At 36.7% G+C, this 25786-nt stretch overlaps 1 protein-coding gene across 1 annotated transcript; it reads left to right on the top strand.

Moving 5' to 3' along the window:
• The first annotated feature begins 19438 nt into the window (after positions 1 to 19438).
• nr4a2a (nuclear receptor subfamily 4, group A, member 2a) lies at positions 19439 to 22567 on the top strand. Its single transcript, XM_067409899.1, has 7 exons — positions 19439 to 19522; positions 19653 to 20518; positions 20849 to 20978; positions 21187 to 21350; positions 21694 to 21896; positions 22023 to 22201; positions 22311 to 22567. The coding sequence occupies exons 2-7, from the start codon at positions 19655 to 19657 to the stop codon at positions 22565 to 22567; spliced, it is 1797 nt and encodes a 598-aa protein (XP_067266000.1). The 5' UTR covers positions 19439 to 19522; positions 19653 to 19654.
• Positions 22568 to 25786: the final 3219 nt, after the last annotated feature.

Raw genomic sequence — 25786 nt, 5'->3', positions numbered from 1 at the left:
TTTTAAACAATATCTCATGAACACAAAAACAATTTCCAAAATGTTAATATAACATCTGTTTGTAACTTATAACATGAAAGTAAGGTTAATAATATAAGTTAAATTACACATTTTTCAGTTTTACTCAAAGTAGGGTGATGCAAAAATAAGTACACCCCACAGCAAAAACTACTACATCAAGTACTTTGTATGGCATTTATGGTTTTTAAAGACAGCACCAAGTCTTCTAGGCATGGAATGAACATGTTGGCGACATTTTGCAACATCTATATTTTTCCATTCTTCAAGAATGACCTCTTTTAGAGACTGGATGCTGGATGGAGAGTGATGCTCAACTTGTCTCTTCAGAATTCCCCATAGGTGTTAGATTGGGTTCAGATCAGGAGCCACTGAATCACTTTCAGAAATGTGTTTAGGATCATTGTCATGTTGGAAAAGTGCACGGCAACCAAGGGCACAGAGTGATGGTAGCATCTTCTCTTTCAGTATCTATGAATTCATGATGCCATCAATGAAATGGAGCTCCCCAACACCAGCAGCACTCATGCAGCCCTACATAAGGACACTGCCACCACCATGTTTCACTATAGGCATCATGCATTTTTCTTTGTATTCCTCACCTTTGCGACGCCATCCAGTTTTGAAGCCATCAGTTCCAAAAACATTTATCTTGGTCTCATCACTCCAGAGTATAGATTCCCAGTAGTCTTCATCATTGTCAGCATGGGCCCTGGCAAACTCTAGGCGGGCTTTTTTGTGCCTGGGCTTTAGGAGAGGCTTCTTTCGTGGACGACACCCATGCATGCTATTCCTCTGCAGTGTATGCCATATTGTCAAGGGAAATAGTCACCCCAGTTTGGCTTTCTACTTCTTTAGATAACTGCAGTGAACTTGCGTACAATTTTTTTCACCCTTCTCATCAGAAGACGCTCCTGTCGAGGTATTAACTTCCGTGGATGACCTGGACGTCTCTGTAAGATGGTTGTAGTCCCATCTTTTTTAAAATGTTGTACCACTTTTGCTACAGTATTCTGACAGATAAGTAAAGCTTTGCTGTTCTTCTTGTAGCCTTCACCTTTCTGATGTAAAGAAATTATTTTTTTTTTCAGGTCTTGTGACATTTCTCTTCCATGGGGTGCCATTGCTGACAGCATTAAAATGGGAAGGGGTTTTAACACCCTTTTATAGTCACCTGTCTGCTGGACCCCTGTGTGATGAATAATTAGACTCACCTGTGGTTGAATTCTTGTTAAATTAGACATTTGTAGTCTAAAATGTAGCTTTGCTCCAGAGACTTTCAGTGGGATGTATTCTTTTTTGCATCACCCTAATTTGAGTAAAACTGAAATGTTAAACAGATGTTATATAAAACTTAGTCTTGTCAACATTTTGGAAATTGTTTTTGTGTTCATTGAGATATTGTTTAAAATGTTACTTTTCAAAGGGGGTGTATACGCTGAGCACTAATATATATATATATATATATATATATATATATATATATATATATATATATATATATATATATATATATATATATATATATATATATATATATCTGTGGCGTGCAGTGGTGCTCTGAAATGAGGAGGCACATTTTTTTTTTATGAATCATTGTAAATTCATGTGCATTACTCTTAAAGTTGACAAATCTTCCTTGTTAAATGAACATTACTTTACAGTACATCAAAAAAAAAAAAAAGAAAAAAAAAACCCAAATACAACTCTATTTTGTAATTTTACATTAACAATGTAATGTTCTATTTATCAAAACCAAGTCAATCTCATCAAGCATCAAGTGTTTTAAGCATTTCTACATTCATTCCAAAATAATAACTAAAGGCAATAATAATTTAAACAATATATTTTATTTGTTTATTGCGGTTTTTCTTTTTAATTGTCAACCTAGAATATTTTGGATCATCAGTCATGCTCCATTAACCGTCTGTCACAGACACGAATTGCATTTTTAATTTCACCAAGCTGATTGCACTAAAAAACCCCGCAGTAATCATGCTTTCAGTCCATTTCAAGTTTGATTTTGACGTAACATAAAGCAGTGATATAACTAACTGGGTGATCTGTTTACTTACTTTTCGATTAGTCTTTCGATTGACGCCATCATTTGTTCAGTCAAACCTACGCGCGGAACGCGCACGTCAACGAGAGGTGGGATTTATCGCACAAACCAATCATATCCAATCATAACCAATTACATCCAATCATAGCGCGATGGAGACATTGCCTCCTCTCACGTGACTTTCCCCCATTCATTCTCAATTACCCCCCACAAAACCCACCGCATGCCGGGGTTCTGATGATTTTCTATAGATTCCTATGAGAGGGAAGGGAGGCATGACTCCTCTGTGTAACTTTACCTGCGGGTGTCGCTGTTGGGCAGTGTTCCTTAAGAAATACGCGTGACTTGCGCTCTTTTTAATGTCATAATTTGTAATATTTGTGTTGTTTTATATGTAATATGGATTATTTTCTCATCCTATTTTTTTGAGGAGGCACTGCCTCCCTTGCCTACTCGGAGGAAACGCCCCTGATATATATATATATATATATATATATATATATATATATATATATATATATATATATATATATATATATATATATATATATATATATATATATATATATATATGCATGCATTGTGGAACCATCAATTTCAGGGTTATCTACTCCTAAACGTCTCATAGAAAACAAAGTGTGATTGGTCACATAACATGTTGCTGAATAATCCCTTCAGTCTGAATAACAGGGTCTTGGCCAGAATTAGTTACATTGTTGACTTTATGACTTTTACCAAAAGTCTGGCTTCCTGAATCTAATAACTGATTTGAGGGGCTCCTCAAAAGCAACAGGTTGGTTAGCAGCCAGGTGAATGCCAGGTGAATAGAATAAGTAATGATCAATAATAATGAGTCAGCGTTCTGACGTAGTACACGGAAACCTGCACTGCGTAGGAGACTGTTAAATAAAGTCGTTGTTTTTGTTTTGTTTTTGCGCACAAAAAGTATTCTCAGCACTTCATAAAATTTAGGGTGAACCGCTGCAGTCACGAGGACTATTTTAACAATGTCTTTAGTAGCTTTCTGGACCTTGAAAGTGGTTGCTAAGTTGCTGTCTATGGAGGAGTCAGAGGGCTGTCGGATTTCATCAAAAATATCTTTTTGTGCTGAGATCTTAAGATGAACGAAGGTCTTACGGGTTTGGAATGACATGAGGGTGAGTAATTAATGACAGAATATTTTTATTTTGGGGAGAACTAACCCTTTAAATATAGAAAAAAATAAATAAATAAAAACCTGGCATCTTGGGTGGATAGTTTTCACTGTCCATGTTGCAAGACATTGTGGGATTGCCTTGTTAAAATAAAATTATATCTTTTATAACACAACATAATGAATTGTCTTCAATATGCTTTAAAAGAACTCATCTTAGCCAGGACATTTTTATCTTCTTTCACTGCTTTCCACTTACATTTACCTGCTCTGTAGACCCTCCCCTGGCCACAGCAGGGGTCGGGACTGTTCAGGAGGTGCAGTTCTTTAATGTAATTGGTGATGGCAGCATCGTACCTGGCAGCAGAGAGTGCGCTGCAGAGATTCATTCATGCATTCTTATGTTGTCCTGCAAGGGGCAGGGAGAGGGGCGAGTGAGTGACTCACCCCTCTGCACACTGACTGGTGCTATGGAAGTGTGTCAGAAACGATCTGTCACATCTGGGCCTGTCACTTTCAATCAGTTATACACAGGCAAATGCACAAATGCTAGTGCAGAGTGCAAGGGAAAGGGCCTGCTCATTTAAAGCCACAGCATGAGAAGGCCCAGAGACCCAGAGACGCATGCACAACACACATTCTGTGTGGCACATGCAGCACATTCGAATATATAGGGTAGATTCATATGCACACTCAAACATGCACAAACATTTTATGTTGGGTGAAAGTTCACTAAATGGAGAGAGATATTTGAAAAAAAAAATTGTTGGTTTAACTTAAAACAGTAAGTTACCTGGTTACCAGTTCATTGAAATAAAAATTTAAGAGTTAATACAATGAAGGCAATTGGTTTAATCAACAGAAAAAATCTTGTGATAAATCATGAATATTATATATATGTATATATATATATAATATATTGTTTTTTTTTTTGTTTGTTTTTTTTTCAGTGTAACTATATCCAAGCCAAAAAGAAGATGTGAAGTGTCCTTTAGGTAATAATTCATCACAGCATTATGGGGGTGGGGACTAGAAGGAGTGAAGGAAACCTAAATAACCAGATGAAGGCTTTGTGATAGACATGATGTTATGCAAGCATTCAGACATGCCCCTGTAGAAGCAGCAGTTTTTATTTTTTTTGGACACAGCCCAACCATCAGTGATGAACATATGCATCCAATTACTAAAATACTACCGGGGCAGAAAAACTTCAGCAGTGGGTATTTGGGATCTTGGAAAGGAGCAAAGGTGACTGTTTCCTCTTTCCCGGTCTTGTTTCCCAGTCATGGCTGTGGGTTGCTGAGAGATTAATTTAGAGACAGTTCAAGATAAAGACAGAGGTGGTGCACAAACAGGCCAGAGACTGCACTGATCATTGAAAATAATTATTTGCTGTGTCACTGGCAACCCCTTTCTTCAATTCATCTATGTCAAGAAACCATCTTTGACAGGCTCTGTGTGTGTGTGTAGACATTGGCACGGATTACTATTAATGAAGAGAGGAATCTCACATCAAGATTTATGGATTAATCCCTTTTGGGTCTGAAAATACAAAAGATCTATACTTGGAGGCACAAGGTCGCAAGTTTTGTAATTTAAATGAAAGGGTTTAAAAGGTGACAAATGAACAAAGCACAGTTTCATTACGGACTGATTCTTATGTACATCTCTTAAGATTTATTGCAGCATAATCCTTTGCTTAAAGAAAGGAGTGAATGCTGAAATGATTAATCTCTTTTAATGTTGGTGTCTGAAACAGCCCTCTCTCTATTTGTAATTGCCAAGGAAGCGAAAGTCCTCGTTGTTGGTCCAGGATGTTGCTACACCCTGGGAATGAAATGGCCAAAAGAACCTCTGATCTTTCTTTTTTTCTTTTTTCTTTTTTTCCCCCTCTCACTCGCTTTTCTTCAGAAGCTTAAAACGACCGGAGGCTAAGTAACTGGTAGGCCCCGGTTAATGCTACCATACGCTTGAAGTCATTTTCGGAACAAGAGGCAGAAATACGGGACAAGAGAACGAGAAAACACAACAAATATAAAGGCCAAATTTTGAAACAAATTACACGCAGGGGCATGTGTGCTGCCATGATGTATTAAGGTGTGGAATACCTCTATCCACTCTGCTGGATAAGCACTTCACTGATCCTGTGCATAAACATAATTTGGAGTGTCGTCTACAAGAGCCTTGCGGTGGATGAGTTTCAGCCCCTGGCAAAACGGGTGCAATAATTCACAATAATGTAAAGGAATATGCAAGCCTGCCTTCTGTGAAATGTCTCTCTCTCTGCTCATCATTAATATCAGCCAATATGACAGTCAGTCATGCTGTTGTTAGAGATTGTATTGAGAACAACATTAATGATGTGTACACAGTCGTGTTGACTGAAGGAAGACAAATGACTCTTAAAATTCCGGACTGAACCCCCACCCGAGACCCTCATTCCCATTGCTTTCTCTCTCTCTCTTTTGCCCCCTCCTTTCCTATAATTTGCACCTCCTGGAGGTAAGCAAACTCAGTGGAGTGCGAGTGAGAGCAGGGCGGACTCCACAGTGACATGACAGAAATGTTAGTGACGATGAATTTCATATGTGCCAGTCACAAAGTGAGATGCTTGGCTGAGCTGACTGCTCTCATCACTGTATCTCAGGTAGACTCATGTACTTTTGGCAAAAGACAAGAACAAAAAGCAATAAATCACAGCTGATAGCTGGAAATAATCACAAAATATTCATATCATATTAAATCGCCAGTAATCATATAATTACAATACTATTACATTTTAACATAATTTATTTTGTTGCAACTCTTGGATGACTATCCTGGAAAACAACAACAACAACAACTCTGATTTACTGTACAAACCCTCTTGAATATGCTGATTGTCTTAACACTGGATGTCTCATTCTTTACTGCATACTGAAAACACAGTAGTGTGTTGATCTGCTAAATGTCCTTAGAGAAATAAATTCCAGCGTTCAGAGCTCAGACTGAAGAAAGAGGGTCAACCTCTGAAATGTCACTGCAATCATCATCCTTCACATAATTATCATAGCTACAGAAAAAAATCTGCCTAAAAAAACCTTAATGTGCACACATTTATGCATTTAGCGAGATCTTTATGGTATTTTCTTCAAAGCCCAAGCAAACACTAAAACATTTCACCTATCATCATTGTTACATAAAGATTTAATCATGGGAAAAGCAGGTGTAAAGACAAATAGAAATAAAATCACTGAACATAAAAGCGTACATAGAATGCAGCAGGTAGTATATACGTCTCCTCTGTGCTGAATGAGTGAGGTTGACAGATCGTTGCTCTCTTCGCTGCCCGGTCCTGTGAATACACATATCCTCGTTCTCCAAATGCGGGCTGACAGCTTGCCTGGAGAAATGAAGTTAGTAGTTTGGGGCGGTGGTAAAGAGCCTGAGCAAACAGGACATGCTATGTACACCCAGGCTAACAATGAACATATGCTTTGTTTTTCTGATGCCAACACAGAGCATTCATGGCCCCAAGAGACTCCTGAGATTCAGGGACCAGTTGGAGCGAACAGCCTGCTGGCTATTTTTGTCTTTTTTGGCAGACCGTTGTTTCTAATTTGTTAACAGTACTGTAGTAAGCCATTGGACTGCGTTACATTGAATGTTACATTGTGAATAAAGTCCTTATCAAACTTTAAAACATGACCAAAATGTTTGACCTGACACACTGCAACTCTGAACAAATAGTTTGAATTCACTTCATATTAAATGTCCTGTTAACATTTAAATTATTGTGTACACACATGCTTTAGATTGTACTTATATTTTAAAAAAAGATAAATGCAATGACACCTGTGTTTAATTTCTGTAATTATTTTTTTTTCCCTTACATCTATAATTACACTATTGCCTGCCCCTACCCCTCAACCCACCCCCTAACCCAGCCTTTACCCAGGGCCGAACTGGAGGCTAAATGGTTAAAATAAAATTTCTGTCATTATTACTCACCATTCACCTACTTTCACTTATATTCACTTTTCTTCTTTTCTTTTCTTTTCTTTTCTTTTCTTTTCTTTTCTTTTCTTTTCTTTTCTTTTCTTTTCTTTTCTTTTCTTTCAGAATATCCCTTGTTTCCCCCCCACACATTCACATTTCCATAATGCTAACTACTCTGCTCCATATAGTGACTTCATTCATTCATTCATTCATTCATTCATTCATTCATTCATTCATTCATTCATTCATTCATTCATTCATTCATTCATTCATTCATTCATTCATTCACAAGCCATATGATATCTTTGTGTGAGGAAAAGACTGACTTGAGTGTAGTATTGGTCAATGATGAACTCTCCCTAAACCTTATTCCAGGATGAACACAATAAGTTCATTGTGCCAACTTTTTTTTTTTTTTTTTTTTTTTACATACTTAATAAAGACACCTAATATAAAGTGGTGCTAATAACTTATTATAACCCATCATATCCTATAATATATAACCTCCTTAAACATTTATTATCAAATCATAAATCCAGTACTACATATAAGGTGCTCTTGTATCTTTCAATAAATAAAGCATAAACAAACATATGCGTAAAATATAAGTTGTTTATTAGAATTATAAAGAGTTTAAGTGTTTCACCCTTATAGAGTAGGAAAATGCTCTTCAGACACACAGCTTTGACCCTGACTTAATTTGACTTAATTACAGTCCAATAATATAACAGTTCCCACCACTTTCAAAACCAAAGAGACAGACAGACTTCACAGATCTAAGCCATTTGTGAGATGTCTAAATTAAAAGTGACAAATAAGATCTTTGAGTTACTTGAATGAATGGTGTCTGGTTTTATGTGTGTGATCAGAAATTTGGATTCTGTTTTTTCTGTTGATCAGGTGTTTTTCTGGATTGGATATGCTCTTACCAGTCCCTCAGTTTCTCTTACTACCTTCCAGATCTGAAAAGCAACTAATGTGAGAACAAAAGCCGACCTGTCTTTCCTCTACAATTATTTTTTCACGCAGTTCATAATTTGCAGCTATGATGAGAACATTGTCATATTCAATGAGCAAAACATGACTAAAATCCTTGGCAACCAAAATTTATTTTTATCTGAACACTACTGAAAACAAAAAGCATGAGATATTATTATTACTTTTAAACCCAAAAGGACTGTTTAACTTCAAACATTTCTGCTGATTGGTGATTTTTACAGGCATATACTCCATAAATTACAGCCGTAATGGATTTTTAGCTGTAATTGAAAACAAGTTTTGAGACAGATAACAGATCAGTGTCAGTGGGTGACAAAGGTGATGTCTCATCTAAGAAGATGCTCACCTATACCTCAGAGCAAAATCCCTACATAAGTGACAGATAGGTACCTTTAAGCTACAAAGTGGATTGGGTGCAGGGTAGAGGGTGTGAGAGCAGATGGGAAGTTCTGTCTCATCTCAGTAATGAAGCACACCTGAACTCTGCTTTAAATACCAGAAGAGAGGATGGAAATGTCACATGCAATTAAAACTCATGATACAAGATGGCACAAATCAAACCTAGAACTTAAAAAAAAAAGAGAGCGAGAGAAAAAAGAGAAAAAAAGGAGAGAAGATGAGAGACATGGAATGACAGATCACTTTGGACAAATTTTCACAAGTTAACTTACTAAAAATGTATCCTGCTTCACCTAACAACAACAAAACAACATGAAAATCACTTGGGTAAATCATTATGCAGGGCTGAGCTAAACCCCAGAATGGTCTGAAGATGATACGATTCAATTTTGGTAAAAATTGGACCAATGATCTAGAAGGAGATTGAAAAATTGTGATTTTAAAGAAAATCAAAGTGGTGGAGACTAAGTTATATGGACTATGGCAAAATTGGCATCAGTGTTTTTCAGCATGACCCACGGAATCTAATAAGACCAGTCTCATTACAATAGGCCACATTTACATAAAGCTATTAGAATTTAAAATATATATATATATATATATATATAAAATTTGACCACAAGGAGGCGCTATCTCAAAACCTATTGTGTACCTTCAGAGCATGGTGCCGATGGCACATCCTGAGTTTCGTACACCAATGCATTCATATAATATAGCATTTTATATCATAATACTGTATTGTAGTTAATGGAAATTTCATGTTTTGTTCAATTATAGTGCCACCAAGAGACACAATCCCACCATTTTTTTTTTTATGTGTCCTCAGGGTGACCCCATGCATGTGTGTGTTAAATTTGGTGCAAATATCTAATTTTGTTTGGGAGTTATAGACATTTATATGTATGATATCATAAAAAATGACTTTGTTTTGATTTTTTTGCCACTTCCTATGAAAATTTTGACATTTTGGCTGTGACATTCAGTTAACCAGCTTAGGTTCCTTGTTTTCTACACTGGTTTTGTCTCGATCGGACTAACGATTTTAAAGATATTCACAATCGTTTTTTACGCTAAATCACCATGCTGCACAAACCGTAAGTCGAAACCTAGCATGTTTGGAATCGTTGGACTCAGCGAGGAGTCAAGAGTCTAAGGATATGACTGTGAAAATAAGTCAACCAGATCAAAAGTTATAAGCAAATGAAAAAAAACATTCTACATTAGGTGGTGCTGGTCCGAAACTTATCAGGCTCCTTCAGGGCATTGTGCTGATGACTCATACCGAGTTTCGTAATGATATGCTAATGCATTCATAAAAGACAGCATTTTAGCACAAAATTCAAAATGGCCCATATGGGAAAATTGGATATCATTCGACTCGGCATGATGCCCCAAATCCAATGAGACCAAAGTTATGATTTTTGGACAAACCCATCAGAAGTTATAAGCAAAAATAACAATTTTTCATATCTCCGGACCAGTAGGTGGTGCTGCGCCAAAACGTTGCATGTTGCCCCTGAACATGCTTGTGATGACATGTACCAAGTTTGAATGCAATAAAGTGTTGTGGAGATATAGCCTCAAATCTGATTTGGCAAGCTTTTTGTCGAATTCATTTGGGCAGTTTTCAAGAATGGATGGATCTATGAAAAGCTTTTGATAACTTTTTGTCAGAATGGTCTCAAGATGCTCTGGTTCAATTTTCATAAAAAATCGAAGTAACGGTCTAGGAGGAGTTTGAAAAGAAGTTTTTTTTTTTTTTTTTTTGAAAAATAAAAATGGCGGGAATCAGGGGAAAAAATTATTTAGTTTCTAGCCCTTATGGTTCAAAAATTATTATCATAAACATCAGTGAAAATTTGAACAGGTAGTGGCGCTAGAGGGATTGAGTTAGAGACTCCAAATTTGCTATGGACACAGATGAGACTGGCCTCAATCGGTTTCCCAAATTTCACAACTTTCCAGCAAGTGGTTTTATAATAATAATAATAGGAACCCCAACGATTACAACAGGTGCCTATGCACCTTCGGTGCTTGGCCCCTAATAATAATAATAATAAAGCAAATAAGAGGTGATGGGGAAAAAACATTTTCAGCGAGTGAGGGTTTGTTCCAATACTTCAGTTCACTGTCCATAATAAATATAACATGGCCAGAGTGCAATGAGACTAGCTCAGAGAGCTAACCAATAATTAATAACCAATAATTAATCAGCCATCAACCAATAATCTTGTTAGCTATAGTGAACTACATCTGTAAATTCATTGACAGTAGAACTTTAACTACAGTTATAGCCACAATAAAACTGAGGTGATGTAACTAAATGAAACATGACACACACAAGATAACAACCTCCTATGACAATGTTAGGGTGGAATTCTAGATGCCGATATTTCCCCATTCCCAGTAATAGAACTTTTGCTCTATTGATTTGCTGGACCAGTCTGAGAGACTGAAGAGAAATGACACAGAACTAAATTTATTTTAGACATCTTTGAGATTCTAAACTTTTGAAAAGAAGAAGAAAATCCCTTAATCCTACCCAATACCTAAACTTAACAACCACTTAACAACCTTACTAACTATTAATAAGCAGTTATCAGGAGTTTATTGATGCAAAAGTCATAGTTAATATAGTTAATAGTGAGAATTGAACCATAATCTAAAGTGTGACTGAAAAAAAAAAAAAAAACATTAGTTTGGTCAAACAAGAGAAATATTAGGCAAATATAAAGCAAATATAGCCACATATATTCATATGTTTGGAAAATTTCTTACTGAAATAACACAATTGGCAGAATTTGAAGTTCACAGAACTGAAATTCTGCCAATTGTGTTATTTCAGTGAGAAATTTTGAGTAGGTATTAAAGTGAACGAAATTCACACTTATTGGAATTTCAGTGCAATCTGTTTTCTGTTGCTTTTTCTGAATCTGAAACATTTAAGTTTTTATGCCAAAAAAAGAAGAGAGAAAGAGAGAGAGAGAGAGAGAGAGAGAGAGAGAGAGAGAGAGAGAGAGAGAGAGAGAGAGAAAAAAAAGTTGTCCAGTGCCGTCCCACCTCAGGTGATCTGTTTCATATTTACAAGCAAGGTCTGTGAACACAAGAGCATGTAGGCCTATCGTAAATCTCCTCCACTGCAGGAGTGTTATTTCAGTGAGAAATTTTCCAAACCTATGAATATATCTGGCTATATTTGCCTAATATGCTTGGTACTCATCTCCTGTACTTCTTCCCCCACTATCTGCTGAGTGTGCAGTCTCACTGTCTGCAGTCACACTAATTGGACCCCACTCTGATTCACCTCCAAGACCCCAGTATGTTCAAACAGATAGGAAAATAAAACACAGCCCTAAAATAATGAGATTCCTCAGGTCGTTTCAAATGTAACAGAAAATTATGACATTTTGGTTTGAACCCAGCTGACTTCTTAACAATGTGAAGACAAAAGAAGGCCTGAATGCTTGAAATCGCCCCCTATTACTTTGATATAATTACTCTGTATTAATCCCATCTTGATAATGACAGGGCGAGTCTCTTTCTCTTGCTGTCTCTCTCTCTGCCAATAAAGTGCTCTGAATCCTTTGAAATAACTTTAAGAGAGAAAAAATAAATAAATAAAAGAGGGAAGGCAAAATAAATAAATAAAAAAAAAATCTCCCACGACGGATTCAACACGAACATGTCTAGACCTCTTTTGAATGAAAAATGATACGTGAGGGAAAATAAAGCAATATGACCAGAAGGACCAGGAATTCACCAGATGAGTGTCAGCGGAGAGGTAAAAAATGAAGCATTTACCTGTTCCTAATCTAATTTCTTCATGGCTTTCTGTAGATATCGGACCCCACCGTGAATAAGCTTAGTGTTTGCGCTGCCAGTCCCAGGTGAGAAATCGCTCCGCTCTGTCAGGCTCGTGGAGAGTGAGGGAAACCGGCTCCGGATCAACGTCAGCCTGATATTTGGCTACTTATTCTCACCAGCACAGAATGTTTAGAATATATTACATATCATTTTCATATGCATCTTTCCTCTCACTGTAATGTGCTTTAAAGGCAAACCGGGGACTGGGGTAGCTAGGCTATATGAGAGGGCATTCATATCTCCATGGGAAATGGGAGATGTTAATATGTATGAGCGCACATGTGACTGTTAAAAATCTCTAAATGTTGAAATAATAGAGTTTATCCGGAGGTTTCAGACTCCAGCTTTTTTGCATGAAGTGTAACTAGTTTTTATAATTTAGACTTGCAAATTTGTTTGAAAGACTGCAAAGAAGCAGGCATGTATTTTCAGATGTAGGTAAAGTGAGAGACTGCTGTAAACGCGACACTCACACGAACAGCACTCCAAACCTCTGGTTTCCATGAGAATTACAAGCTGCAAATCCAAAAATTCCAAAAAAAAAAAAAAAAAAAGGGAAAGTGGATTAGGACAGGGGATGAGCGCAGTTTTAAAACCCTCCTTTCTCAATCTCTCTCTCATATTTTTCAATATTACACACTGAAATGAATAAAAAAGAACAAATAAAAACATATTAAAGAAACTTTGAACTCGAGCATAGATAATTGATTTATGGAGTAACAGAAGAGACAATCACATGAAGTCTCATTTGGGAGAACCAGCTAGCTATACTTCAAACACAGAGATCAGGCTTTACCCTGCCACGTTGTCGGTTTCTGGAAGACGAAAATCCCTCTAAGTCCAGCACTTCCGTTGAGGAGGCCTCCTGAGGAGGAGGCTGAAGCCACTTAGCGGCTGAGCCTGTGTGAGCAGCCCTGCAAGCAGTTAACACACAATGAGCTGCAGCGTTATGCAACAGCCGCTCAGAAAAGATCCGTCTACAGCTGCAAGTGGGACGCGTACAAAACAGAGTGCCGCTCGAAATCCTCCTCTTGGTGCTAAGAAGAAGCAAATAGGATTGATCCAAATTTCTCAATTGAGGAAGACTATAAGGAAAGCCATGCGGCGCGAGAGAGAGAAAGAGAGAACGAGGAGCTTTCATTGTGTTGGCATCATGACTTCTACTATATGTACAATACTGTATGGACATTCATGTTTTTGAGTCTATCAGCATTAACGAGGATGTCAGTAATGAGGTTTTCCACAGGGTTCTGCCAGTGTGTCAACCTAAGAAACACAAAATATTATTTCATTGTCTTTTCATTTTCATAGTGAAAACTCCAATTGTGTCCAAGCTCTTCTAGGTTCTCATAGTTTCAAATTTCCTGTGTTTTGCTATTCTCACTGCTGACATTGTCCAACAAGAATCACAGTGGGCAAATGTATGCTTCATATGGTTAGAACTGTCCTCTATACTAACAAGTTTGATGAAAAATATAAGAGTAGTTACTACTGTTTCATAAAGCAAGAACCTTAAAACAAACCAATTCATCATCAACACACCAAGCAAACTGTACGTGACAGAATCAGAGGCGTATCTTCGTCCAATGGGTCAGCCCCAAACCACGAATATCAGGCTCCACTGTGCGTTACGTAACAGCGTGCTGCTCCTCATGGGACGGTGGCCATTCTCACCTGCTCTAACACATACACACCAACAAGCCATTCATTTCACTGTCACATGACTTCAGGGGACACTATGCATTTATAAATGTGTTTCATTACTATGCAAGTCTTCATATTCTATATGATGGATTCAACAAAACACAAATCATGCATTTTCTGCAGAAGGACAGGGAAAAAAAAAGTGACAGCAGAAAGAAATAAAGAATGATCAATCACATGCTAATTTATTTACTTCCCCCACTCCTAACGAGTGACCAGCATGATTAATCACGATATGCACGCCACATGCATATGACGTTGTTTAGTGAAATACAGTGTGATTTCACTTTTCTTCACAATCCTGTACTTGACAAAGAACACATGGTTGGAATTTTCTTTAAAACAGAGCATTAAAGGTGTAAACATGCTGTATTTTACTGTTTAGACCTGCATATATGATTGTATCATAATCTACACACATTTGGACAGAGGAGCTACTTACCCATTATTTAGAACACGGACATAAGATTAAAAAGAGTTGAATTGTACTGCATATTATGTACAGTATAACTTATAACTGACATTCAGGAAAAGTCAACTAAATCTTATTGCAGTCACCACCTTGAACACCCTGTGCCACTTCACTGGAAGCAAAAAATAAAGTAATAAAAAGATCTGTTTATTATATCAATCATTTCAAATGGAGATCAAATTTTAGAGCTTTTCATACATTTCCCAAAAAAGACCCCCAAGTCATTTCACAACTTGTCTGTAGTGTCAGAAGATATTAAAAATATTTCTTGTGCTTCTCATTACGGTCAAATTATTTGAAATTTGCTGTCATATTAATTCTATAGCTCTATATTTCTTTATAGGCAAGTTGATAAAACAAACACAATAGAAGCAAATCTGTAGCTAAAAATGAAAAAAGTCAATGTAGAAAAAACATTTATTGGCTCTCGTAAGAGTCGTGAGTGTTTTATGATGAAAGGGTAACTAAACTGTTATAATTAGCAGAACATATGAACATATTTGCTAAAATGACTTTGCAGAAGCTGGAATGTAATTAATTAGACTAACTGGCAGCACTGTTCATCTTCCTTCAGACTGACAGTGATTTCTTTTCTACTGAAGCACAATTTAACAATTGATTGTGGCATAAGAGCCCACCTGCAGCTTGAGAATTCATTTTCACAGAAGAACGAGAGAAGGAAAAGGAAAAAAAAAAAAAAAGAATAAATACTCAACTAGGATATATTGCCCCATGGCATGAATATGCAAGAACTCACAATATGCCGGCAGAGTCATTACTAATGTTACTGCCAATTACAAGGCATGTCATGACACTGATTCATGAATATTCAACACTGACAGATCTTCATGCTCGCCACAGTGATGGATCTCGTTTTACAGCTTCACTGAGGTAGAAGAGAAGGGACCTTCATCACAGCACAGAGGAGTCGTCCAGCTGCAATACAAGCTGTTTCATTAGGGTTAAATAGTTAAATGTGTGTTATATAAAAGTGCATGAAAATGATGGAGTGCTCTCTTGTTCCATAGAACTCACATTAAAGCATATTAAGTAGACATTTAGTCCTGAAAAGAAGGAATCTTAAATTGGAAAAAAGACATAGACCAGTGCCTTGAGCAAAAGAGGTGCTTTAAGACTGCAAGAGATATGGATTTTTTTTTTTTTTTTTTTTTTTTTGATGAATCTACTGGGGAATTAGATCATGCAATCAACAACATCTGACCTTTTTGAACCTGCATTAAAATGGGAGAGATTTCATCATCTCTAAATCAAGCTCAGTCACATCAAGCGTGGAGTGATGTTTTAAAATCATAAAGTCATCTACTGGCCAGTGTCACCAGATTAATGCTGCTTATCTCATAATGAGAGAGCTGGACACATATGATCCTTATCTAAATAGGCTCTTTGGGCCTTTTTAGGAGACAATGTCTAGGTTAGACAGTGAGTCCAATCTCCTTGATAATAGCAGGATAGTATGTCACAGTGGTCACTCAATTTCAAAAGTCTGTTAAAATGTCTTGATTTGCATCATTACTTAGCATATCAGAATCTGCAGGAACATGTAATGATATGAGGAAGTTCTCTCACTCACAAATATAAATGATTTAATGGCTTTAAAAGTATTATAACCCTATGTTCAGTCAACAGACACTGTCAATTCTAATTTTAAACTGAGGTGCTGATAGCCAGGTTATACTGTAATCTCAAGAAAGACAGATACAATTCTACTTACAGAGTACAGTAGCTATATTATAAAGAATATATAAAATGTTTAGGATTGAATACTGTTTTTCTGTCAAGATAAGTAATGCCATGTCAGGGGATGTTGCCTATTTCAAGTAATTGGGCTGCAAAACTCTTCACATTCATAAAGAAAATTAAGTAACCCTTACATTTTTAAATGACTATGACTCTGGCACAGCTTTGATTTTTTACCCTGACTATAGACTGTCTAACATAAGCAACATAAATACAGATTCATGTAGCTGTCCATGGTTACTTCACCTGTTTCAAGTTTTAGGTTAGAGTGCTGAATGGACAGCTCCTGTCAAACAAGCTACAACTTGAAGGAAGCATCTATTCATTGGGATTGGTTGTGCATTTGATTTTTTTTTTTTTTTTTTTTTTTATCCGTGGTTTTGTTTTTGTAGTTGTTAAAGAAGAGTAAATATCATGGCTGTAAATGATGTAAGTCAGAATAGATCTATGTAAATCTTTCAACTGTATATCTTTTGTTCTTATTATATCTTTATACATATTCATTCCTCTCTGAAATGCATATACAGCAGCACACACACACACACGCACCCCCCCAACACACACACGTGCACACACACATAATGTTTTATTGGGATATTCCACTGACATGATTTTTATTCTGTTCAAACTGTATATTCTATCTCCTGACCCTACCCCTAAAAACTTTCTGCATTTCATAAAACATAATTTAGTATGATTTATAAGCTGTTTTGCTCATGGGGACCAAAAAAAAAAAAAAATGTCCTCACAAGGTCAAAAATTACTGGTATCACTATCCTTGTGGGGACATTTGGTCCCCCATAATGTAGGGTTTACAGGAACACACACACAGAGAGAAAGACACATACACACACACGCATTCTTCAACGTTTTTATAATTGGGAAATAACTTCAGTCCAATTTGATTGCTCTTCATTTGCTGCCTCTTCTTCCCCATGAGCAGTGATTAAACTATGCATATATATAAGGCAGTTAGTAATTAAATGAGCCAATGGGCAATTATTGCTTAATTGTATGTAATTTCCCTTCATTAAAAAGGTAAATGAAAGCAGACCATATTGTGGATATAATACATTAGATATAGCAATAAACCCAATCAGGTGTTGAGCACATGGCTGGTCGCTTTGCCTGTCATTGGTTATGTGGAACATGACTGGCAGTTTTGGACATAATGTTTAAATGAGACATCATGGAGTCATGGGGCAGTTTTGTCCTCACATATCAGTCTTGAATGGCAGGGTTGCTCATTGTGGCTCATTGACAATTTGTTGGACATTAGGCTGGGATACACTGGTCATTGCTGTATTTGTTTGCATTTATAACAACAAATAAAACATAATCCAAAATTATTGTCTAGTGGGTGGTGAACAACAGTGTCCTCTAGAGGAGACTACCACCCCCATTTGGAGAACACCACAGTGGTTTAGTACAAACATCATACAGCCAGAATACAATCAGTTTTGGAAGAGGTATTAAGAAAACCGCATAGGCCTTAATTTTCTATCTTTTTTAAGGGATTGAGCAGGTTTTTACATATTGTGATTTTACCTATAAGGCCACAGAATTGTTTATTGTGGTAGAAAACCAGTTGTTTTCTGCATCAAATTTCTTATTACCAGTTCCTGTTCTATTTCCCTGTCTTCCTTTCATCCTTATATTGAAATGACCATAAGAATCCCTCTGCTAATGACCCCTCCTCCACTTCCTGCCTGGAAAATGACTCTAGTCTAATACAAATAGATGCAAAGTATTAAAGATTCTGTATATTGACCTATGATTTCTTAAAAGGGCAGTTCTTGTTTAAGAAAAGCTGGACTGTGTTGAGTTAAGTCAACAACATGTGGCCAGCAGGGCCTACTCAAAGTCATATTTGTTGAAATGTAGTTTTATCTATTTATTTCATTTATTCTGCTGTTTCACAGAGTATTGACAAATGTCTCTATGATATTTTTCTCCCATTTTATTTGTTTTTAACCTAATATTAACAGCCTTTACAGAACCTTTAAAAACTTTCCAAAAAAAAAAAAAAAAACAAAAAAAAAAAAAAAACACTTTATGTTCAATTTTTAAAAGACTAAGAATGAATAAATATATAATTGAATTATTGATATCTTTTTTTCATCAGTGTTTTATGTGAAATCGACTTTAATAATTGTAATTTCTTAACGTGTTTATCAACGTATACAGTGCATACTGAAATATACATCACCAAACAGAGGTAAATTGCTAATCGATCACGGAGGATATATACTACAGCAGATCTCAGTGAAATCACAGTCATGCACCGGCTGTCAGTCAGTCCTCAGATTGGCAGAAGAGTCTCGTTGCTGATTGGTGCTACTCACATATGACGCAGATGACGTACTGAACTCAAGCACGTGGGTCTCACATAAACAAAGACACATTGGCAGACAGAGCTCTACATGCCAGTGTTGAGCTCCGAGCTGTGCGGACAACACGTTGTACTGGACATTTACACACATATTCTGCATTGCAAACATATGGATACAATATAGTTTTGCTGATGGTCTACTAAGGTATGTCATTGCCTTTCTTTTTTTTTCTTTTTTTTTTGTGCAAACATGTAGTTAGCAGAATTGCCCTATGGTATCTTTGTTTTAAATAGTCTGTGATTTCTGTTTGTTGGTTTCTGCTGATTTTATGCAAACTGTTTTTTTTTTTTTTTTTTGCTTTGAGTAGCTGCAATGTGAAATCAGTTTTTATTCAGTCCTTGTCTGAGACTAGAGTCTAAAGACCAGCGTGAAATTGTGTTTCTTCAGATATTTTTTTTTTTAAATGCATTAATCTCGAGAGTACAAACAAATAAACAAACGCGGCGCGCAAAACCTTAAACTTCCGATCCATCACGCATATGCACATGTTCAGATACGGCGCAAGAAAGTGTGTTTCAGATTTCTAAGTTTAACAGAGCTCTCGTATTTTGCATAGTCATTTATTGGAACTAATAAAATGTGATGCAAATCAAGTGAAAGTTGTGTGTTTTATCAGAGGGAGAATCCAGAGCCGAGTCGTTTGTCTTGAACCCCGGTATTAAATTTCATCTGTTATTATCACCTTCACCGAGATCTGCTGAGGAACAGTCCCACGACTGAAGGTACTTCACGATATTCAGTTGTTAAAAGTGATTTTGCAAAGTTGCATGTAAGCACTGCCAAAACGACTTTCTATTATTTTCAGGCTTGTCTTTCTGTTTTGTATTGATTAGGCTACTGTTTTGTTTGCAGCCATGCCCTGCGTCCAGGCTCAGTATGGCTCATCCCCGCAGGGCGCCAGTCCTGCGTCTCAGAGCTACAGTTACCACACCAGCGGAGAATACAGCTGCGATTTCCTCACACCAGAGTTTGTGAAGTTCAGCATGGACTTAACCAATACCGAGATCACCGCCGCCACCACCTCACTGCCCAGCTTCAGCACCTTCATGGACAACTACAACACCAGTTATGACGTGAAGCCGCCCTGTCTTTACCAGGTGCCCCATTCTGGAGAACAGTCCTCTATCAAGGTGGAGGAAGTCCAGATGCACACATACCATCAGCAGAGCCATTTGGGCCCGCAGTCAGAGGAGATGATGGCCCACTCCGGGCCTATGTACTTCAAACCGTCCTCACCTCACGCTCCAACGGCGAACTTCCAGGTTCAGCCTAATCACATGTGGGAGGACCCGGGCTCTTTGCACACTTTTCATCAGAACTATATGACCTCGCACATGATAGATCAGCGCAAGAACCCCGTGTCCAGGCTCTCCCTCTTCTCCTTCAAGCAGTCTCCACCAGGAACTCCTGTTTCAAGCTGTCAGATGCGCTTTGACGGGCCTCTCCATGTGTCCATGGGGCATGACAGTCCCGGGACGCACCGAGCCCTGGACAGCCAGAGTTTCGCAGTACCCAGTGCTATCAGGAAACAGGCGGGCATCGCTTTCACCCACTCCCTGCAGCTCAGTCACGGCCATCAGTTGATGGACAGTCAGGTGCCGTCACCTCCATCTAGAGGATCACCGTCCACCGAGGGTTTGTGCGCAGTGTGTGGGGACAACGCGGCGTGTCAGCACTATGGAGTCCGAACGTGTGAAGGGTGCAAAGGCTTCTTCAAGGTATTTTTCCCCCCTATTTTTATTATTATAAAATAATTTATTATTAAAAATAATAATAATTTGTGGTTTGGTTGCCGCTCATATAGGTTTCCTCTAATTGTATGAGTAAAATGAGATATGGTCAGACATTTGAGGAACTGAAGCATATTAGCGTTTTTTTTTGTTTGTTTGTTTTTTTTTTTTTTGCTATATATATTATATTTTGCTCCTCGCATATCTGATCAAAGCTCATTTACACCCAAAATAGTCACAATGTTTGTATCCTATATTATCAAATATTTCTCTGAATGTCATCTAATTTAAACGAAATCTTATTGTCCACTTTTTTAGCGTACAGTACAGAAGAACGCCAAATATGTTTGTTTAGCCAATAAAAACTGTCCTGTGGATAAACGCCGGAGAAACAGATGTCAGTATTGCCGATTTCAGAAGTGCCTGGTGGTCGGGATGGTAAAAGAAGGTAAATCGCTACAATATTTGTCTACACTTCTGAAACGCGCAGAGGGGATCCATGCGTCTTAATCGCAGTTCAATTAGAATCTTTCTCTCACTTGGAAACTAGAGTAGTGTGCAACTGTAATTATAGTCATCCCTGATTTAATTGTAAATACATGTTACAACGAGCATAACAGCTCCTTGATAGTAATAGTTTTGTGTTGTTTTGACAGTTGTCCGGACCGCCAGCTTAAAGGGTCGACGAGGCCGTTTACCCTCCAAACCCAAAAGTCCGCAGGAGTCTTCGCCCCCCTCTCCGCCCGTCAGTCTGATCAGCGCTCTGGTCAGGGCTCATGTGGACTCCAACCCCTCTATGAGCAGCCTCGACTACACCAGAGTGCGTTATACTGCATTCATCTTTAATTTTACCCATCATTTTAGACTTTAAGAGAAGACAGTCAAAATGCGCACACGACTCTTGATGCGCTCCCTGCGCGAATCTGACGGAACCAATATTAGGAATTTAATATCATACAGTGTTTCATTATAAACTTTCAACACTTTAAAGGTGGCATATTTTACTTTCTAAATTGCTTTTGCAAGAAAGAAGCCAGTGAAATACAGACACAAGTTAAATTAAAGAGGGGGAAAACTCTCCCCCTTTAAGAAATGGGCTTTGCAATTTCACGGGTTATATATTTTAAGGGAGCTCATTAAGTCATGTTTAAATTAAATTCCAGTTCCAAGCCAACCCGGACTACCAACTGAGCGGAGATGACACACAGCACATCCAGCAGTTCTACGACCTCCTTACAGGATCCATGGAGATCATCCGCGGATGGGCAGAAAAGATTCCCGGGTTCACCGACCTGCCTAAACCGGATCAGGACTTGCTGTTCGAGTCCGCCTTCCTGGAGCTTTTCGTACTGCGTCTGGCGTACAGGTACCGAGGCTTTTGGAGAAGTGGCTTTGCTGCTACACTTTTTATTGGCTCTGCAATAATTAGGAGCCGCTTAAATCCCCGTTTAATGCGCACGGTAATTAATGGGCGCTTTGTCATTAATTTCAGGTCCAACCCGATGGAAGGCAAACTCATCTTCTGTAACGGGGTGGTGTTGCACAGACTGCAGTGCGTGCGTGGATTTGGCGAGTGGATTGACTCTATAGTGGAGTTCTCGTCTAATCTTCAGAACATGAATTTAGACATATCTGCTTTCTCATGCATCGCCGCCCTAGCTATGGTCACAGGTAAGATCGTTTTTTTTTTTTTTTTTATTATTATAACCTACTGTTCAGAAAATCGTTACTATTTTTTATGTTATGTTCTAATACAATAATAATAATTATTATTTTGCAGAGAGGCACGGACTGAAAGAGCCCAAGAGAGTTGAGGACCTTCAAAACAAGATAGTAAACTGTCTGAAAGATCAAGTCACCTTCAATGGAGGCGGCTTGAATCGTCCAAACTATTTGTCCAAACTGTTGGGGAAACTGCCTGAACTGCGCACACTGTGCACACAGGGTCTGCAGCGCATCTTCTACCTAAAACTAGAAGATCTGGTCCCACCGCCAGCAATAATCGACAAACTTTTTCTTGACACTTTGCCCTTTTAAACCGGCAGAGAGGGAGACAAACTATTTCAAACAACCTCAGAGAACTTCCACAGACTCCCTTAAAAACTGAAAGTCTGACTTTTTTAAACCACCAACCATCGCCAACTGAAAAAGGATCCAACAATTTAAAGCCTGGAAAACACCAAGCGAAAAAATAAATAAATTAATTAAATAAAATAAAATACAATAAAAATAATATTAATTCAATTTGCCAACGGCAAGTGATTTTTTTCCTCTTTATCCCACCACCAAACTGCCTCTGAGTATCTCAGAACAGACAAAAATGTACAAAAAAAAAAGGAAGAAAAAAGTAATAATAATATGAGAAATTATAATAAAAGACAGATTATCCAATAGTTTGCCTGATTTTGAACAATGAAAAATATCACGCCACTACTAATCATTGTTAACTGCAAACGTCTGTATTCATGGAAAAATCATATACGTGTATATGTGTATCATATACGCCATTTCTATATACCTATTCAATAGATTTATGTGATTTATATGATGTGTATAAAGCTTGTACAGAGACAGTTTTTTTTTCTTTTTCTTTTATAACTTGTGCCTGTGTATCTCTGTCAGGTGGAAAGGAGACGCATGTTGTAGAGGACTCTTGTCTCTATTACACACTCTATATTCCGGACACTATGTAGTCTGTTAGATTTTATAAAGATTCGTAGTATTGGGGCAACTTTTAAATATGGCACATGTGGATAAAGATACCAGTATCATCTGTACAGGTAAAAAGGGACCCATAGTGTTTGTAAAATTGTCAGACATTCCTTGTTTGTATGTGTTGTATGTATTGTTGCTGTTTAATATAAACGTTTATATATTTATTTTGAGTTTGCCGTTAAAGCATGGTGCAGTTGAAATTATTTCAGACGCATCACCGTCGTCTTTGTTTAATGTCTCATATGTGATTTAATTTGCCATCTTCTATTCCTGTAGGTGTGTGAAAATCATCACTGCCTTTTTTCTATGGTTTAACTAAATATACTGCAACGCGTTCGGTTCGGTTCGGTTCGGTTCCGAATCCGAATCAAACTCCACGAGAAAAGAATATTTAATGTTTACAAATAAAACTTTTAAATTATTTCCATGGAGGAGCCGTGTCTCTTAATCAAATTTCAAACTGAAGAGGGAATTCATTGTACTGAAAATAAGGACTTTCCCCCGGAAATTTGTGATCATAAATTGCTCAAGGAAATACCTACACTGCTCAAGGCAAAAACAAAACAAACAAAAAAGTTATTATTATTATTATTATATAATTATTATTTTTCTTCACGTGATAGGTTACGCTTTCTTTTTTATTTTCATAAAAAGTAAGCATAACTACATATCGACTGAATATTACATTTAAACCGCAGATTGCAAATAATAATTTCGCGCGAAATAATACGCATTTCTGATACATCCATTTCATCAGGTTGATTTTTCTCTTTAGAATAAAAATAGACAAAGTAAAATAATAATAATAATAATAATAACAAAAATAATACAACTTCCCAGTAAACAAGGAAGATTTTTAAAAGTTTGCCCCACAATAAAAAAACAAAACATTACGCACTCTGTGGAAAATTATTTCCATTTATTCTAAAGAGTTTTGCGCTCTAAAAAGATCTGAACTGAAATATATTACATAAGAATATTCGTCATTCAAATGCATAAAATTGTTTTACGCAAACAGATATAGTTGTTGTTTTGTTGTTTTTGTTGTTGAACGTGAGATAGCCTACACTACAGGTGTCTGAAAACTATTAAATCCGTTACAGTAAGTTATTAAAATGAGGCCGATGGATGAAAAAGTAATGTAAAAAAAATATAGCAGTTCAATTATCTATTTAAAAAAAAAAAAATTAATAATTAGAGCGATTAATAGCAACGCTTTATGCTGTTTCATGCATTCAGTAAATTTTCAGTACATTTCTCTTTCTTTTTTTATTCCGATTTATATTTTTAAACTTTAATTCAGGATACGGAATACGAGATATAACTAAATTTAAGCATCATATAGCATACTTAAAAATAAGTAAGCTAATTAGAGCACATTTTATATATATATATATATATATATATATATATATATATATATATATATATATATATATATATATATATATATATATATATATATATATAATATCAGTAGGCCTATCTTAAAATAACGTAGCCAAACATGTTATGAACATGAATGCGTAATAAATTAAATTTTTGTTTTCAGTTATTTATCAATTACGGGAGAGTTCCATGTTTGGTTTTAATGTTTTAGATTGTTCCAAGAAACATTAAAATTAAATAAAATATTAGCGAACGAATATTCATTTTACTCTTTATATTATACTTCGGAATGATGAATTTCATCTTTTGTTTAACTCTTGTTAGGTGTTCTTCTGCACCATTACAGGGTCGTACGGGCTGTATACCACACCAGAGTATAATGAGCTTTTTTTAGACAGGTATCATTCTCTAAATGATTTAAAGCATTGCAGATTTGGAGAATGCAAGCGTGCGTATAATTATTTTACATCACTAGTGCGCGTGTGTGCGGACTTGTGTCTTAAACCGACAATAAACACGCATAAAAGGTTCTATAATCTGCCGACTTGATCATCTGAACACCGACGTTAACACCAAGCTCACAAAGAGTATGATTTTTGCCATTTCAAACTCCTGCAGGATATTTGCAGCAACGTGTACTTAAGAATGGAAACACCACATAATTACAAACGAGATTTTGATAGATACAAGAACCAGGACACACACATATATATATATATATATATATATATATATATATATATATATATATATATATATATATATATATATATATATATATATATAATAAAAAAATGTCTGTATGAATTAAAATGTGCTTATCTTGGAGACTTACACTTAATTTGTTGCAAGCAGGTGCAGTGTAATGTACTGTACACATAAACTTGATACAGGGACTCGAAAAACATTACTGAAACCAAGGAAAGCATAATAATATTTAGACCATAAATCAGTGTAAAATATAAACCTAGCCCATGTTACTATGAGCTTGTGAACATCTGCATTTTACTTTGTCTGCTGGGAATTTCTTCTATGACTTTAGATGGGAGATGTTAGATTTTGTGGAAAAAATTCACATCTAACCTGAAAACAGAGCTAAAACAGACCAAATGTAGCAAATTTGTCATAATTTGTCATATGTATATATGTATG

Source organism: Chanodichthys erythropterus, chromosome 14 (genome assembly GCF_024489055.1).
Source record: "Chanodichthys erythropterus isolate Z2021 chromosome 14, ASM2448905v1, whole genome shotgun sequence".
Lineage (NCBI taxonomy): Eukaryota > Metazoa > Chordata > Actinopteri > Cypriniformes > Xenocyprididae > Chanodichthys > Chanodichthys erythropterus.
This window is presented reverse-complemented; position numbering and strand designations above follow the sequence as displayed.

Bases quoted from the DNA above. Each gene is read 5' to 3' on its own strand.
- nr4a2a (XM_067409899.1), top strand. From the start codon at position 19,655: ATGCCCTGCGTCCAGGCTCAGTATGGCTCATCCCCGCAGGGCGCCAGT. The intron at 21,351-21,693 runs GTGCGTTATACT...ATTAAATTCCAG, and splicing joins GCAGCCTCGACTACACCAGA to TTCCAAGCCAACCCGGACTA. The intron at 21,897-22,022 runs GTACCGAGGCTT...CATTAATTTCAG, and splicing joins GTACTGCGTCTGGCGTACAG to GTCCAACCCGATGGAAGGCA.